We start from the raw sequence: 17,280 nt of genomic DNA, 5'->3' as shown, positions 1-17,280 counted from the left end.
AGTGATGTGTTTCTTTCTCTTCTCCAACCCAAAACAGAAAAGTCTTATCAAGAATGCTCACCTGACTTACGGGTGAGGCCCACTGCGGTACCCCACACCACAAAGCCACAGTGATCCTCACATAGTCCATACTTTTATTTCCCCAAAACAGGCTTTTCTGAAAGGTCCCTTTCCCTCACTATACCTAACACCAAACCCCAAAACCAAGGTGAAATAAGCCAGGGAAAAGGGATATAACTTATTCCCCTCTGAATTAGCCTTTGAGAAGGATGTGGCCACAACTTTTGTCACCGTGCCATTTTCTGGGGTTTAGTGTCTTCAGAGACTCCTTCTTGTCCCCGCTGCTGCAGCTGCCACATGTCAGCATATACCCCACCTCTGGACAACAGAGCCTCGTGCCTGGGACAAGGAGGAAAGCATGAGACCCAACCATCACTTTTACTCCAAGGGTCCTTGCCTCCAGCCCACAGAGGACAGAGGGGAAGGGCAGGGGAGATCCCCTCCAGGAGCCCTGGCCCCACTCATCCCGCCTGTCTCTTACTGTCCTCTCTCCACAATGCAGCCATCCTTGATGACGAGGATCTGGTCAGCGTTGACCACGGTTGAGAGCCTGAAAAGTCATATCAGTTACGTACTACCCCACCAAAGTGGGCCCACGCTGCCAGCTGCCCCGGTCCTGTAGTCCTGTACCTGTGTGCAACTATGATGGTGGTGCGGTTGGCACAGACTTTGGCCAAAGAAGCCTGGATGGCCCTCTCATTAGATGTATCCAGCGCTGATGTTGCCTACAGAGAGGGTCTGGGTAAAACTGCTTCTGCCACTCAAAACCCCCAACGGAAGGAGGATGCAGGCTGTGCTGAGGCCTCAGGAATACACAAGAATTGGGCTTGAGAACTGTCAAGTGTTTCTGTGAAACATGGATTTGTGGTATCTGTCCTAGGGGGATATAGTGCCCAGCAGGAATGGCTTGGGCACGCACCAGAAGGAGGAGGGGAGAAAGTTGCCCAGGACTCACCTCATCCAGCAGAATGATGTCCGGAGCCTTGAGAATGGTTCGGGCAATGGCGACACGCTGTTTCTCCCCGCCACTCAGCTTCAGTCCCCGCTCACCCACCTGCGTCTCGTACCCTGTGGGTATTGCCCACCGCCCTCAAGTCACACACCAGAGACATGGTTTCTGTGACCAGATGGACAAGGAAGGGATGGAACAGGGGTCAGAGGGATTAACAGGACGACACTGGGCAGGGGAGGGGACTCTGCAGAGGAACCTCACCTTCAGGGAAAGCCATAATAGTGTCGTGGATGCCTGCAGCTTGAGCAGCAGCCTCAATCTCATCATTCCCAGCCGTGACACGGCCGTAGCGGATATTGTTGGCGATGGTGTCATTGAAGAGGACAGTGTCCTGGGGCACGACTCCGATATGAGACCGGAGAGAGATCTGGGTCACCTGGGGCCAAAAGACCACACACCCTGCCCTGTAAGATCTGCCCCCCCAGGCCTGGAAGGATGGGCTCGCAGGAAGCCCGTGGGATAAGAGACCCTGGGTAAGAATCCCACCATCACCACCCCAAATCCTAATGTGTGGGCAAACCACTCAACCTGTTTCCCCATCTATAGAAAAGATATATATGCTTTCTCTACCTGCTTCACCAGACTGCTGCAGAAGATCTTTGTACTTTGTACAGCACCATACAAATCATTCACACGACTGCTTTACTTGTGTGACTATAGGTTATATGGTACTAGAAAGGCCCCAGCTTTCTGCAGGGTTGACATCTCCTTCTACCCTCTGGACACCCAGCCCTTACCATTCTTCCACACACAGACCCCTAAATAACAGTCTTCTCCCAAGCAGCCTTACCTGTGAAATGTCCTGCCCATCTATTCGGATACAGCCAGAGTTGATGTCATAGAAGCGAAACAGCAGGCGTAAAATTGTGCTCTTCCCTGCCCCAGATGGACCTACCTGTTGCATTGGAAACAGAAGGGGAAATTCTCAGGCCCACTGGCTCTTAAGGCTCCCTCTCCAAGAGGTCACCAATGTCCATGGAAACTGCAATGTTCAATCCTGTTGCCCATGATGATAAGGCTCTCTGACTCCACAGCCCCAGGTTAAGAGCCACCATGGGCACTGAATGAGGGAAGCTTGAGGAACCTGAGCCAAGTGGCTGGGTCTCTTCTCACCAGGGCCAGCGTCTGACCAGGCATCACAGTGAAGGACATATCCTGCAGGGTCTCCCGCCTGCAAGGAAGCATGGGCACAGTCAGCAGGCCCCTTCCATCAGCAGAGCTGCTACGGGGCCCTACCCCTCCCCTGCCCAAGCTCTTATCCTAGGCCTGGTGGGCTGAGAAGCAGGGACTCAGAGCAGACAAGGGGCAGGAAGGCGGTGTGCAAATGGACCACAGGAAAGGAAAGAAGGCAAAGGGGGAGGGCTCACCCATCAGTGTAGCTGAAGTGCACATTTTCAAATTCAATCTGGCCCTTCTGAAAGTGAAGGGGCCCTGCCCCAGGAAGGTCCTTCACCTGGAAGAGAGCCACCCATGTGTGCTGCCATTATTGGCCTGGCATTCTCCAGGCACAAGAAACACCACACAGCTCCCCGTCCCCACACCCCACTCCTCTCTCTTCACTCACCTCTGTCTCCTCTTTCAGCAGGTCAAACATGTTCTCCATGTCGATGAAGTTGGTCTGGATCATCCTGCAAGAAGGATGCTGGTTGGGGCTCCTCTGAGTAGCCAGGAAATAGCAATGCACCCTGGACAGGTGAGGGCCAGGGGTCAGGTTACCTGTAGTAGGTGCCAAACCAGTTGAGGGGCATGTACAGCTGGATGATGTAGGTGCCAAAAAGCACAAAGTCCCCGACCTGTAGAAATCCAGGGAAGATGACCACATCACAGGGGGCCTGCAGGCTGCTCTTCCTGTCACCCTGCCCACTTCCCACCCAAGAGCCTGGTGGCCCAAACAAAGGCCCCAGGCCCCTCTTCCCTGTCCCCCACTCTTTTGTTCATGATCCTGCCTCACCTGTAGCTTCTGCTCAGTGACAAAGTATACGCAAAGCAGGGAGCCAGCGAGGAGCCCGAGTCCAATCACCAAGTTCTGAGTCTGATTTAGTACAACCAGTGAAGCATTTGACTTCCACTCCAAACCCTGAGGGCGGTAACACAGGAGGGAGGAATGTCCCATTCACACTGACCACCACCACACCCGCACCCAGGCAGGCACCTTCAACCTCACCACCCGAATTCTGCTACTGGCCCTGGAAATTCCCCCTGGCCAGCTCAGTGTTCTCAGGAGGCCTCAAACTAGCATCCTTACCTGATATTTGATGATGGCCTCTCGATAGCGTTCCACTTCATAACCCTCAGCATTGTAATACTTCACCTGATGAATTCAAAACCACTGTTTGGCATGGGCACCACATGTGGCACTCGGATCACTCCCTCCAGATCCCCAATCCCTCCTTCCTGATTTCAAACACCACACACAAATATCACACCCCCAGCTCCTCCTTAGCCCCAAGGATCCCAGCCACACTCCTATACATCTCCATGCCTCACACCACCACCACTGGGGCCCGTTACCGTCTCAAAGTTTAGCAGAGAGTCCACGGCTCGTGCCCGGGTAGCGTTCTCCTGTGTGTTCATAGCCCGGCGAAACTTGGCTCTCCACTCAGTGACCACAATGGTCAGGGCTGGAGAGTGACAGGAGAATGGGGAGGGAGAAGAGGACATCACCCCAACAGCAGAGACCAAATGTGAATGTCCACTACCTGCCAGGCATACAGTGAACCTGCACTAGAGCCCCGGGACCCAGATTCCAGGGGAGACAGCCTTGAGCTTGCTGAGGGAAGGAGCTGCGTCCAAGACATCTTTGCAGCCTGCACAAAGCCTCATGTGCAGAAAATGCTTTTGGTGAACACATGAAGACAAGCTGCATCTTGTCACACAAATGAGGTTCCTCTTTGACCTGCATCCACAGCGGGGACCTAATGTGACAAAGATGCGCTTCTCCAGCCCTCCAGCTAGGTTAAAGTTCAACTTGACAGAGGAAGAGACCCACCCATCACATCAGGAGCAGTAGGACCCCATTCAAGTGCACTGACCTATAGCCTTCCAAAGATGGGTCACCTGATTAGGAGCAGAGTTCATGCCCAAGGGATGACAGTTTAGGGAGCTGGCATCGCCCAGTGGTGTTACTCACAGAGGTAAAGACTCATGCACAGGAACACAATGAGGCCAAACCAGGCATTGAAGAACATGCTGAAGTAGATGATGCCGATGATGATGTCAGCCAATGTGGGGATGATGTTGAACACCAGGTAGCTAGGAGGGCCAGTTAAGCAACAAAGAAAGGTTCAGGGGCTCAGACTCAGCAACCCTGGCTCTAGGAGTTTCAGTGTAGTGTTTTGTTTTCAACAACAGACTGCAACCAATCTAAACTGATTCTACCCTCAAGAGGGGGATACCTAAATCAACCATAACATGCCCAACTACAGAATTCTCTGTATTGATTATAAGGAATGAGGAGATCTTCATGCACAAGTGAAAATATATCTCCATAACGTTTTGTTAATAAAGCAACACTGAGAATGACGCCCATGTCATGATACCATCTGTTTTAGGAAAAACCTCCACAACAGTGCACATATAGCATGTATGTAAACATATAAAAAAGCAGAATTCAACATACTAAACAGAGTGCGAAGCTCTGGAGAAGTGAGCGAAGTTCAAAAGAGATTAGCTATCTGTGTTATTTGGTTCATTGTGAGAGCACGTGTACAATAATCCCATAATTAGAACAATGTTGGTGAGGCAGCTCCTCAGGCGTGGTCTATTCTCCTGCCGCCATCCCTGCATCTCCAGCCCCACCCTCCCACGAGCCTTTCCCCTGGGGTGGCACCTTAGCAGCCCTGTGACACTGGACGTGCCCCGGTCCACGATCCTCAGCACCTCCCCTGTGCGGCGCCCCAGGTGCCAGCGCAGTGAGAGCTCGTGCAGGTGGGAGAAGAGGCGCAGCTCCACCCGCCGCGATGTGAACTGCTGCACCCGGATCCACAGGAACGTGCGCAGGTTGCTCACAAACCCTGGGGGAAGCCGGGGGAAGCCTCAGTAGGGCTTGAGGCTGAGGGACATCAGCCCAGCGCCAAGCTGTGAGACACCGGAGAGCACAAAGGGGCCTGGGAGAGGAATGTTCCAAGAGGCATGATGGTAGGGGATGCCTGTGGGAGGGGCCAATGCCAAGCAGGGTCAGCGCAGAGTCTCTCATACCTGTGCTGCCAGTGCCACCCCCCTGGAGGAACTTGAGAAAGACATAGGTGGTAACAGTCCAGACCAGGGAGCTCCAAGGTGCCTTCTCTGTCAGCAAGTTCACTGTAGAGAAAACGAGTCAGAGTCAACTTACGTCACCCAGGACTGTCTTCAGGCAAAACTGCCCCAGACTCTTTCTGATCACCCAGTTCCCAACTCTGTCCCACCTCCCTAGGTAAGGACCACCCCAGACACTAGGCCAGCGGTCCCCAGTGGACTGGTTTCATGGAAGACAATTTTTCCACAGCTGGGGGGAGCAGGGGATAGGGAGTGGCTGTAAATATAGATGAAGCTTGCTCACCCACCGCTCACCTCCTGCTGTGTGGCCCAGTTCCTAACAAGCCACAGACTGTTACCAATCTGCAGCCCAGGGGTTGGGGACCACAGAACCAGGCCATTGAAGGACCAGCACACACTGAGCTGGCACTCCTTCTTCCCCTCACCAATGTCCCTGTAGAAGATGGGCACCAACAGGTTGAGTGCCCGTTCCAACCCCATGAGCCCCAGGCAGATGAGCACAACCAGCTGCAGAGATGGACTCCCCCGAGGCCACAGGTAGCCACTCAGTAGGCGGAGCTTCCTGCCAAGGTCTCGCCAGGTAGACCCTTGATTTGTTGAGTGAACCTAGGATGGTGAAACACACAGGGGAGGGGAGCTCAGAAATCAAAAAGTACACTAGCCAGAAACCCTCTAGGGAAAACGTATGTGGTTACAGCTCCAAGGTATCTTAAACCCATAAGTGATCCCTGATGGGGTCAGAAAAGCTAATATGTCACAAACTGAGATTTGGAATAGTAATTCATTATGGGGGGAAACAATGATGACAGGGAATGAATTAAGATAGACCCAGGATTCAGAAACTGAGGTATACCGGGCTCCTTTCTACATCTCGATCCTCTTCATAAACCTGCAAGGTGTAGGACTGGGGACGAAGCCCAGGGGCCCAGAGACCCAGGACAAACAGCCCTCCAGAGACGACATATCGCAGCACCCACAGGCTAAACTGAACCTAGAATGAAACATATATAGGGGTACAATAAGCAGCAATGGGGGCCCAAGAGAGTATTACCAAGGGCCAAAATCCATTGTATTACCACTAATAACAGGGCTGGGGACTGGTGTAGGGAACACACCCAGCTCCTCAGAAGGAGGAGCCTTTAAGCACTTAAAGGCAAAAAAAAAAAAAAAAAAAACACAAACCCAGAGTGACTCAGCACAGACACACCCCACCAGCTGGCTATCAGCTCCCAGCCTACATTGACTTCTCCCTTCTCCTTTTCCTTAGAGGCATCCCAAAGCATGGAGCCAGTATAACCAGACATGCAGTACTTCTTCCCAGGCCCTGCCATCAAATACTTCCCCTCTCCCCACAAGGTCCCTCACCTGCTGGCCCAAGTCCGCCCTTGCCCACCACCACTGCGGGCTGTTCCAAGACACCAGGGCCAAGTTCTCGGCTGCAAACGCCACAGTCCAGAGGAGCAGGAGACCCGGGCTGTGCCTCAACTTGATCCAGATGCCCATTGCCAGTCTCTGCCGTGCCTGGCTCCGTTCCACCACGAGCAGCCACAGACCACAGGCGTTGGCCAGACTCTCCAGTACGGAGGCCAGCAGTAGGTAGCTTGGCAGCCGGGCCCCCCGAGCAGTGCCCACCCGGCCAGCCAGGCGGGCTAGGGGCAGCGCCACCTGAAGTGCGGCCAGAAGCAGTTGCAGCACGTAGGGAGCTACACGAGGGCCGGCCCCCAAAGGAAGCGGGTCGGCGCCGGCGGGCTGCTCCCGACGCTTGCATGGAAGAGCCAGCACCAAGGCCAGAGCCCCTAGGGCCATCAGCGTGGAGGGCACGAGCGTGAAGAAGAAGCAGGGACTCAGGCCATGCTGAACCCAGGCCGGACCCACCGGCCCTTCGGCCTCGCAGTAGTTGCCCACAGTCACCATAGCAATGCGTGGACGCCGGCCGAGGCTGCGGGCACTGTGGAACCGGAGAATCGGACCGGCAACTCGGGGAGGGGAGCGGGTGCCGGGCTGTCTAGGGTCATGGAGCCGCTGGGCGCTAAGCTGCGGGGGTCGCGGGTGGGACGCACGTGGACCCGGCCTCACCGCCCACTCGCCTCGCGCACGCGCGCCGCCACGCACTCACGCAGGGCACGTACGCCGTCTCCGTCCGTCCCTCCCGGCTGGCAGCCCGGGACCCTTCTGCCAACTCCAGGCCCACAGGAATGCACGGCGCGGATCAGCGTCTCTCGCTCCGGCTGCAGCCCCGCCCACTAGGCCGCCCCCAACCCCTAACCAGGGTCCCCATTGGCCAGATGTAGATGTCTCCGAAGGGGCGGGGCAGTGGTGCACGAGAGGAAGGCAAATTAGAGGGGCAGAGCCGGCTTGGTCACGTGCCCAGGGCGGGAAATCTGACTGCGCGTTGGGCTGGAGACCTTGACCTCCAAGGTCGGAAATGGCCTTTCCGTCATCCGGCTAACTCGGTATAGCCCAGCGACAAAAATAGACCTATTTTCTTTCAGATCCCTACCCAGTCCCCAGGCACCTGGGGAATCATTCCTCTTGTTCCCAGGCTCCTAGCCGCGCGAGACAAGAAGAAGCCGCGACCTGGTCAAAGTCCCTTCTTTATTGAGGGTTATCAAGCTGTACACAGTCCCCACCCAGCTCCGCTGTGAGTTGGGACAGTAGTTCACTCTCCCAAAGCGGACTGGAGCTGGGTGAGGGGTGGGGCAGAGAGTAGGAGCCGAGTCCCAGCATGCATTGCGGCAACACAAAGCCTAGGGCAAGCCCATGGCCCTTCCATAGCCCTCCAGGGGACAGCGAGATGTGAGGTACGGGCCACAGCTCTCTTGCTGGGATGCAGACAGCAGAGGTCACTCCAGCCCTGTCCGTCCCATGTGCAGGTGGTGAGGGGTACAATAAGCAGCAATGGGGGCCCAGGAAAGCCTCAGTCTCCCCGGGGCCCATCCTAAAAGTTGGAGAGGGCAGCAAAGACTTTCCATTCTGCTCCTGCAGGATGACCTTCTTTCTTAGTGTCAAAAGGGGGGAGCTGGGAGCGAAGGCCTCCACCCCAACGCAAAGCAAAAGCCAAACAGAAGGGGAGCAAAGAACAGAATGGGAGCAAGCAGCACACACATGCCAGTGATGTACAGGAAGCAGAAGAGGTGAGCTGGCTGCAGAACTGGGCGAGAACTGGGGGTGAGGTAAGGGCCACAGCCTGAGCTGCTCGTCGTCATCTATTTAGGGTGGGGGGTAGACTGCAGGGGTTGAGGGTCTAGGCCCAACCTCCCCATTCCACAGTTGGCACAGGTTCTCCCTGCTTGGCAGCTTCTGCGGTGGGCAGCCCTCTGGAGACTTGCAGGGATGGGTGCAAAGGTGGCAGTACTGGGGCTGGACTGGGGACCAGTTTCTAGCACCACACTCTGAGCCAAGGGGGTCCTGGGGATGAGGCTAAAGTCCTGTGTGCCCCTGGTTCCTAGGCCCCGAATTCCTCTCCTGGGGCTGTGGCAAGCCCAGTGTTGGCACCTCCGTTGGCCAGGCACGGACACACAAACACCACACACGTGGAGCCAGGCAACACTCAGAGGAGCCCTCCTGTGGCAGGCATATGGGATGGCAGGGCAGCAGTGGCCTCCATCCTGGGGCATAGGGACCCTCCTCAGCCTTGTCTATACCTGTGGAGGGAAAACGGTTGGTAATGGAGATAGTCTTCGGCTATCTGTTTGCCCATAGAAACCCGCAAATGAGGGAAAAGGAAATCTTGACTCTTGGGGAAGTAAGTGAAGGAAAAATCAAGCCGTGGACTTCCAAGCAGTTGAGGGAAGAAAGGGGAGTGTATTTTGGTTTTTTTCTCCATCATAAACTGTCTCTGAAGGGAGAGTATATTTTAGAGGGGAGGGTGCAGTATCTCCGTGCTATGGGCGGTGTCACGGGGAGGGCATACCTTCCTTCACATGAAAAGCCGTTACCTTAGCCTGGAAGTTACTATTTCCAGCAGTTATTCTTGTCCAGAAGAGCCCTGGAGCCCTTACCTTATGCACCTGAGGGGGAAGCTCGTCCTCTGAGCCCTCCTCGGGCACAGGCTCAGGGTGCCTTGATGCTGACTGCCCATCTTCAGCCCACCCTCCAAGAGGCAGCCGAGAGAAGTGAGAGGGAGCCCGGGGCACTGTGCCAGGATCTAGAGAGACAAGGAAGCATACTCTTAGAAGGAACACAAATAGCCATGAGGAAAAGAGCTGGGGGCTGCTCAGGTGTTAGTTTTTGGGCCCGGTCCCTCTGACCTCTTTCCTCCCCTAGAGAGGCCCCAGAAGAACCACCCTTCCCTGCAAGCTCTATTTCCTCCTGTACCCCCATTGGATACCTGTAATGCCTCCATAGCGCCTCTGGAAGCCCCCATGCAGGGCGGTGGTCTCAGGAGCTCCAGGTCGGGGTGCTGCACAGGGATAGCTGGCAGAGCGGGGGATAGGTTGGGGGGCCCGGGCACCCTCTGCCCCCTCTTCAGGGACACTCTCCCCACTCTCGTCACTCTCCCGGCGGTGCCACACATGCCGCTCAGGCTCAGCCTGAGCCTGCTGCTTGTGGAGCTGGAGAAGTGGGGAGGGGGGTCGTTAGTGGGTGAACAGAAAAATGTCTGTCTGAAACAGCTGCCCCCCACCATGATATCAGCCAGTTCCCACTTATACCCCCTCACCTAGAATCCTTGACCCAGAGCACCTGTCGTGTTAAAAGTGTGTAACATACATCTCATGCTTTATAGGTTACATTCTCAGCAGATCCCTGGAAAAAGCCTGTGCTTTATAGGTTATAATGGCTCTCATTTTACCTATTCATCTGATTTAAGAACAAACTGATTTAGGGTCTAAGTGCCAGGCACTCTTTTAGGTGCTGGGGATACAGCAGTAAACAAAATAGACAAAAATGCCAGCTCTTGTGGGGCTTATATGCTGGTGGGGGTGTTTATTAAACAAATAAATTTTTAAAAAGCACAATGTCAGATGGTGCTAAATGCTATGGAGAAACATGGAACAGAAAGATTCAGGAGAATGGGCAAGGGAGGCTTTTACTGAGAGTGGTCAGAGAAAGTCTCAGGGAAAAGGTAACTGCAGAGACCCAAAAAAGGAGGGAGCCATCTGCATATCTCAGGGAAGTGGATTCCAGGCAGGGGAAACTACGAGTGTGTGAAGGCCTGGGATGAGATACGCTTGGCTAAAAAGGATATTAAGAAGGCATATATGAAAATGGAGATTGCGGAGCAGGTAAATGGCAGAGAAGTGACTGGAACCCTGGACTTGCTCCTCTGCATCTAAAACCCTCTAACCTATTTGTCAGCCGCCCACTCACCTGGTGCATATAGAGAGCATGCAGGCTCATCTCGGTGGATGCGTATTCCGACAGCACCAGGCTCTGCAGCTGTCCTTCCCACACACTGCTCCCGGAGCTGGCTGTCCTGGCATCCACCCTGTCCCTCCCAGCACAGACAGACAGTACTTGTCAACATTTCTGAGACCCACACAAGTTGCTGGGAGCTACTGTCATGCCCTCCCATCTTGGCCCACCTTTACTCACCCAGAGCCTGTCATGGTGCTGGGAGCCCGGCCTGTGGGGGCCTGCCCAGGCTGCAGAGGGGAGAAGGAGCGCAGGGCAGAGGCAACTTCAGCCCTGTGCCTGGAGCCCTGCAGGTCTCTGGGCAGTTGGGGCCCCCGGCAGGATGAGCCCGCTACTACATTTGCAATAAGGCTCAGTGGCTATGAAAGAAAGGAGTGGGTAAAATTCTCAGGGCAGGAAACTGGCCTCCAGATCCTTAGTATTCTGAATCTTAGGACCCAATGGCACATACTGAAAAGACAGAAGGAAAACCTTCCACCCCATGCCCGTCAACTCCCAGCTCCTGCCCATCATGCCCCAGTCCCTAGGAACACACCTCAGACTCAGACTGTAAGGACTGGATGGATGTAAAGAGGGCATTTTCAGGGAGCAGACCCCCTTGGGCAAGGCCAGCAGCTGCTCCGTCCCGTTGAACCTGCTCCTTGAGGAAGCCTAGGAAGGCTGTGCTCTCACGTGGTGGCTGCCAGCCAGGGTTTGTGATGGCAAAGTGCATGAGTGACAATTCTGTCTTCCCATCCTCAGCTTGCTGGTACACTGAGGCCTCTGTCTGCCCACCAGATAGCCACTGCAAAAGGGAGATCACAGTAAGCGGGACTGTCCTCTTACAGGAACCCTTCCTATACCTTTCCTGTTATGGGGGAGGCCTTGCCCCTGGAGGACGGAGACTTGTTGTATCTTGTCCAGGGCCCCCAGTCCCTATTCCAGGAATGGCCACATGCTGGGCCAAGGGTACAAATTAAAGCTGAAATCCAGCTCAGGCTCCCAAGCAGTGTGTCCCTGGTAGAAGACTGCCCTTTTGGGACTTGTTGGTTCAGAAGGGATGCCTTTTTGCAGTTTACCCAAAGACACTGTATGTACCAGCATTATCCTTGGCCACTTGCCCTGCCCCTCTGCCAGTACCTGGGGATGACCATGCTGGCGAACATCCATTTGAGCAAAGGAGCAGGTATCTCCAACACCAACAACCTCCACGGTGAAATTGCGGAAGAAGTCTATAATCTCCAGGGCCCGTGGACGCAGGCAGAAGATGAGGATGAGTGGTGTGACAATGGGGCTCAGCAACTCCTCCAAGATGAACACCTAAAAGGGAGGGAACCAAGGTCACAAGAGAGTAGGAGGGAGGCCAGCCCTCACCACCGAGCTACCAGCCAGTCTCTAGCAGGCCCTAACTCCAACTCCACTCACTGCCTTGTACTGGAAGAGCTGGGCAAACTCGTCCCGGGTCTGCGAGCGGTGGGCATTACCCTGCCAGTGGTCAGGCATGTAGTGGATGTGAGCGAGGATCACGCGGAGCAGCTGCTCAGGGCAGAAAACCATGTGCTGGTCCGGGATAAAGGACCTAGTGGGATCAGGGGGTCATGGTGAGGTGTAAGCTTTTCCCAGGAATGCTAGCCTGCTTGCTCCCACCTGCTGCCTTGGCCTACCTGCACACGGTCACAGTGACCCCCAGGAGTGTGACGGTGGTGAGGACATGTTCCACAGCCAACACATCTTCGTCGTAGATGGTGAGGGCAATAAGCACAGCCAGGATGGAGCCAGCGAAGAAGGCTCCATTCTTGGCCAGCAGTGTCAACAGAGGTGACAAGAAACAATTCATGTACTTGGAGGCAGGCTTGTAGCCACGGTTGAGACGGGACTGCAGCTCATGCTCTAGCTCGTTGAAGTGGCGGAGGTAGCAGCGGCCATAGAGTGACCAGCAGCGTGCTCCCAGGGCCCCTGGCTCCCGTTTCAGCACCTCGGCATAGCTGAAGAAGGCGTAGAGGATTTGCCAGATGAGGATGAGGGGGCATAACAGGAAGTTAGCGATGCCAATCCACAGGATGCGGTTACTGAGGCGCTGGGCCAGCTCTAGCCGTTGCCCCCCACGTTTGTACTCAGCCTTGAGGCTCCATTCATTGAGAAACAGAGAGCCAGGTCCCCAGAAGAGGATCAGCTCAAAGTTGTACTTGAGGCCACGGGTGAAGAAGACGGCCTCACCAAGGCCAGGCAGGCGGAAGCGCAGAGGCAGGAGGGATTTGTTAACCAGTGCCACCATGTAGTTCTGGAAACGGAGGATGCGGTGGTAGATGTCCAGCTCTGTGAGCTCACGTTTGTGGATGCAGATCTGGTGCTCTTTCTGGGTCTGCACAATCCGGGCCTGCACTTCCTGCCATGTGCAATATGGAAGAGCAGACTGCGGGGGGGGGAGGGAAGAGACAAGGTAAGGAAAGTGGGGTTATTGCCTGTTCAACACCTTGTCAGATGTGAGGCTCAGGGGTCGTGTGCTTAGCTGAGTGGAGCCTTTAAGCAGATGCTCCTTGACTTGCCAATGACATAAGGACACCTGATGCCCAGGAATACACCCCTACCCCTCCCATGATATCTGTGGGCTAAACGCCCAACTTCCCGGACTTACCATTGGGATGCGCAGAGCGTGCAGGTAGAAGGAGTGGATCTCCCAGTAGCAGCAAATATTATAGATGAACTTGATAAGCCGGTGGATCCAAAAGACACCAGCAATGACTAGGATGGTGATAAGGGAACCATTTTCCTGAATCCTGGTGGGGAAAAGGAGGGGGAGGAGGTGGTGATCCTTGAGGAAGGAGTCTTGGCAGACATGCTACTGTCCTGAAGGATTCCACCAGGCTGAGCCTGAGTCTGTGTTCTTGGGTATGAGTTGCTGCCTCATACACTACTTCATTCCACACCTGCTAGCAGAACTACAGGCTCTGGTGTCCTCTGACCTGCAGCCCTTACCTGGCACTACAGACTTGGGCAGGCAGAAAGGCGTCTGGCAGAGTGACTTTGACGGGTTCAGTGGGGTGAAGACTGTGGTTCACCATCTTGTTGGCAAATAGGATGTCGTAGTCCACACAGCTGACCAGGAAGGTAGTGAAGGCAACCACAAAGAGGAACTGCCTGAGGATTTGGGAAGAGGGACGCAGTCTGAGAGTCAGAGAGGCACCAGTGAAATAAAACAGGAAAACAGAAGAGTCTGGAAGTAGCAGAACAAGACTGGGAAAATAGAAGGGGCTGGAGAACTCCCAGTGGGCTCTCTCTACTGCCAGCCCCACAGAATCTTCTAAGGCCCAAATCAGATCCTATTTTTTTCTTAGCCTTAGTGCCACCAAATTAGCCTGCTTTCCTCACCCCATGGTAATCTCTGCCACCACTGGACTCTTTCAAAGGTTCTATGATTGTGGTCTCTGGTCTTCAGCCCCTGATTTCCTTTTGAGATGGTAGTTAGAAGCCCTTTGGGGACTTGAACTCTTTTCTTTATTCTTTTCTTTTTTTTTTTGAGACAGTCTTGTTCTGTCACCCTGGCTAGAGTGTAGTGGCATCATCATAGCTCCCTACAACCTCAAAACTCCTGGGCTCAAAGTGATCCTCCTGCTTCAGCCTCTTGAGTAGCTGGGACTGCAGATGCACACTGCTGCACCCAGCTAATTTTTCTATTTTTAGTAGACACACGGTCTTGCTCTTGCTCAGGCTGTTCTGGAACTCCTGAGCTCAAGTGATCCTCCTGCCTCAGCCTCCCAGAGTGCTGGATTACAGGTGTGAGCCACCATGCCCAGCCTTGAACTCTTCTTACTGAAGGAGGACTTCCCAACCCTTTCCTTTTGGCAATGCCATTATGGCTCCTCTCCTAGAAGTCTCTCTGTCCAGCAGCAGGTCTAAGGTGCAACCAAGGCAGAACAGAGGATTTTCTCAAGAAAGTGGCTGGCATCTGAGACCTCCTGACTGAACTATGCATATTCCATTGGAGCTCTGAGGAAATGATCAAGGCCTGAGTTTTCCTAATGGAAGAGATAGGACTTGGAAAGCTTTTCTTGTAGGGCCAGGGAAGAGTGCGAGGAGAGGAAATACTGAAATGTATTCCTTCACTACATCATCAGTCCCTTCTTATACTTACATGAGCTCAAAGATCTCCCCAATGAGCATACATGTGAAGCCATTCTTCTGGTGTAGATTATAAACGTGTTATTGTTAAGAAAAAGTGGTCAGTAAAGACAGAAGTTAAGGGCACAGACTTTGGTGTCATATACCTGAGCTTAAGACGTGGTAGGCACTGTGACTTTCTAGCTGTGTGACTTTGGCCAAGTTACTTAATATCTCTAAGCTTTGTCCACAGTGGTAAGTTAAGAATATCACCTGTCTCATAAGACTATTAGGTCTGAGACAATGCATGTAAAGAATTTAATACAGAGCTGACAAAGAATGAGTCAAAACATATTAATTATTATGATTATTAACATCCCATCAAAAAGGAGGATCACCCTTAGAAAGGCTCCTTATAAATTAATACCACAAAGTACACATAGGTACACAAGTCTCAGTAAATGTCAGGTATCATTATTTTTAACGATCATTATCTCACCAGCCTCTCTCAGCCTCAAGATGAGCTCCATTCCCCCTTCTGGGGATTAGAGTCAAACCTACCCCAACTTCCATCAGGGACCTGGCTTAGAGAGGGGCTAAAGGTCCCAGAGCTCCAACACAGAGACACAAAGGATATTCGAGAGAAGAAGAGGTCAAGGTTTTCAATGTGGTGCCAAGGTGCTGTGGGCACAGGAACAGAGATGTCAGAGCCCTAAAGGGACACAAGCCCTTTGCTCCCTTAGTGTTCCTCCACCAGCTCTCCCTCATGCCCAGCTCTGGCTGTCATGTCAAAGAACTCACACTTGCTTCCCTCAGCAACGTGCACCAACAGGTCCTCCTCCCCGGGTGGTGAATCACTGTAGGAGGCCTCTAGGCGCTGGTATTCAGTGTCAAACTGCGCCATCACCACCGCCCCCTGTCCACCTTGTCCACCTGCCAGTGATGAGGAAGAAGAAACCCTGGTTCAGACCCAGGCGCTGCCTGCCTGCTGCCCTACCTACCAGGCCAGAAGGAGTGAGAAAGAATCCTTGGGCTTTATCTCCACTACCAGTCTCCTCAGCTCAAAGGCAAAGGAGAAGTAACTTGCAGAGTGCAGTAAGCTCAGGGTTTGGGAGGCCTTAACTCTGGTCAGTCATTCCCAGAGCCCTTACTGGGTGTCTACTGATGACTTCCTGGCCTGAAGCCAGAATCTGCCCCTATGTGGGGGCTGTTTCATCTTCTATTCAATGGAGAGGAGGGTCCTTCCCCCACCCCTCCTGGGAACTGTGATCTCTCAAGAGACTAGCAGTTTGGAAGCACTTTGTAAACAAAGGTTTGAGATAAGTACATGGCCCTACCAGCTCCATGGACAGTGTCTGCTCCACTCCAGCCCTCGATGCCCTGGTCTGCAGCTGCTGGAGGAGAAGGTGTCAGGCCCCAGGGAGTGCGGAGTGGGGACAGAAAGGAACCCCAGCCTCCCACCCACCCATGCCCCACTAAGAGGAGGCCAAGTGTGGGGCAGTGGGAAGAGGCACCCTTCCAGCCTAGGACTGAGCACTTCCTCTGGCTGTGCTATCCAGGGCCACTCATCCACCTCTAGGGTCCCAAGAAGTAACTTACTGGCCCAGTGGAGACTAAGTCAGTAGCGGCCTGAGGCCAGGCAGCCCCTCTAGACTGTTTTTCTATGGCCCCACCTCAGCCTCAGAAATTAACACAAGACCTTCAAAGAGAGTCTTTTCTGAATAGGACCTTTCTGGTTAACCCCTTCCACTGCTTTCCTAGCACCAAAAGACCCAGCAGGCGAGCATAGCTGTTGGATAGCAAATCTTGTCTGGGACAATGTAGATCCCAGATCCTGGGTGAATTTGTGGGTCACTGTAGGTCCCAGGAGCCAGGCATGGTAGAGGTGATACTCACCCTGTCCGTGTAGACCTTGGGGGCCGTGGATTTCAGCCTAGCCTGGCCCCAGTGGGATTCCCTTGGCTAGTGGGAGCCCTACCTCTCAGGGAAGTCACCACTCACTGGGTCAGTGTGGACCCTGGGCCCATGGAGCCCTGGCCGGCCAGGCCTGGGCTCAGGGGCTCCTGCGGATGTTGGAGGGCTGGAGCCAGTCCTACAGCTGATACCCCCAGGTGGGCTGGGTTGCCTCCTCACACCCAGCCGCCGCGACCCGAGCCCAGCACGCCCCAGGGTCGCCCGGCCCCAGGCCAAGGGCTCGGCTCTCAACAGCGGACAACCTTGCGCGCGCCCCCGTCGCCCGCGCGCGCCCCTGCCCGCGCGTGCCCGCTATCAAAACATTCTGGCTGCGCGCCCCCGCCCCACCCGCGGTGCCCCTTCCCCCGTTACCCGCCGCGATCTCGCTTAGAGCTCCGCAGTTACCCCTGACCGAGCCCGACCCGGGCCTGGGGATTCCAATGACTGGTCTCCTGTTTCACCTCAGGAACGGCGACCCGGGTGATTCCAGGGGCTCAGTAGGCTCGCCTTGGCTTGGCTCGGCCCGGCCCGGAGCGCTAGGCCCGTCGCCTGCCATTCACTGTCACCCG

General features: G+C 54.4%; 2 protein-coding genes across 12 annotated transcripts; both read right to left on the bottom strand.

The window, feature by feature from the left end:
- Positions 1–15: 15 nt before the first annotated feature.
- Positions 16–7,543, bottom strand: ABCB6 (ATP binding cassette subfamily B member 6 (LAN blood group)). Of its 3 annotated transcripts, XM_069477356.1 has the most exons (19): positions 6,692–7,543; positions 6,180–6,317; positions 5,752–5,932; positions 5,270–5,371; positions 4,902–5,085; positions 4,203–4,324; positions 3,584–3,693; positions 3,318–3,383; positions 3,024–3,149; positions 2,789–2,865; positions 2,637–2,700; positions 2,440–2,525; positions 2,186–2,243; positions 1,863–1,967; positions 1,274–1,448; positions 1,016–1,128; positions 691–785; positions 542–610; positions 16–399 (listed from the first exon to the last, which is right to left on the bottom strand). In XM_069477356.1, exons 1-19 carry the CDS (start codon positions 7,238–7,240, stop codon positions 288–290), a joined length of 2,532 nt encoding a protein of 843 aa, XP_069333457.1. In that variant the 5' UTR covers positions 7,241–7,543; the 3' UTR covers positions 16–287. The 3 variants fall into 3 exon arrangements, with proteins under 3 accessions (XP_069333457.1, XP_069333539.1, XP_069333619.1); XM_069477438.1 differs by lacking the exon at positions 6,180–6,317; XM_069477518.1 differs by lacking the exons at positions 16–399; positions 542–610; positions 691–785 and having other exon boundaries at positions 1,041–1,177; positions 6,692–7,310.
- A 997-nt stretch (positions 7,544–8,540) lies between these two features.
- On the bottom strand, positions 8,541–17,269 carry ATG9A (autophagy related 9A). Of its 9 annotated transcripts, none has more exons than XM_069477212.1 (16): positions 17,173–17,269; positions 16,096–16,152; positions 15,560–15,691; positions 15,396–15,439; positions 14,793–14,857; positions 13,637–13,798; positions 13,296–13,437; positions 12,325–13,073; positions 12,086–12,239; positions 11,801–11,980; positions 11,217–11,465; positions 10,862–11,040; positions 10,637–10,754; positions 9,657–9,879; positions 9,328–9,473; positions 8,541–8,970 (listed from the first exon to the last, which is right to left on the bottom strand). In XM_069477212.1, exons 3-16 carry the CDS (start codon positions 15,660–15,662, stop codon positions 8,965–8,967), a joined length of 2,520 nt encoding a protein of 839 aa, XP_069333313.1. In that variant the 5' UTR covers positions 15,663–15,691; positions 16,096–16,152; positions 17,173–17,269; the 3' UTR covers positions 8,541–8,964. The 9 variants fall into 9 exon arrangements, with proteins under 9 accessions (XP_069333313.1, XP_069332995.1, XP_069333090.1 ...); XM_069476894.1 differs by having other exon boundaries at positions 17,084–17,234; XM_069476989.1 differs by having other exon boundaries at positions 16,096–16,149; positions 17,084–17,234.
- Between the last annotated feature and the right edge of the window lie 11 nt (positions 17,270–17,280).

This window comes from Eulemur rufifrons, chromosome 1, assembly GCF_041146395.1.
Source record: "Eulemur rufifrons isolate Redbay chromosome 1, OSU_ERuf_1, whole genome shotgun sequence".
Taxonomy (NCBI): domain Eukaryota; kingdom Metazoa; phylum Chordata; class Mammalia; order Primates; family Lemuridae; genus Eulemur; species Eulemur rufifrons.
This window is presented reverse-complemented; position numbering and strand designations above follow the sequence as displayed.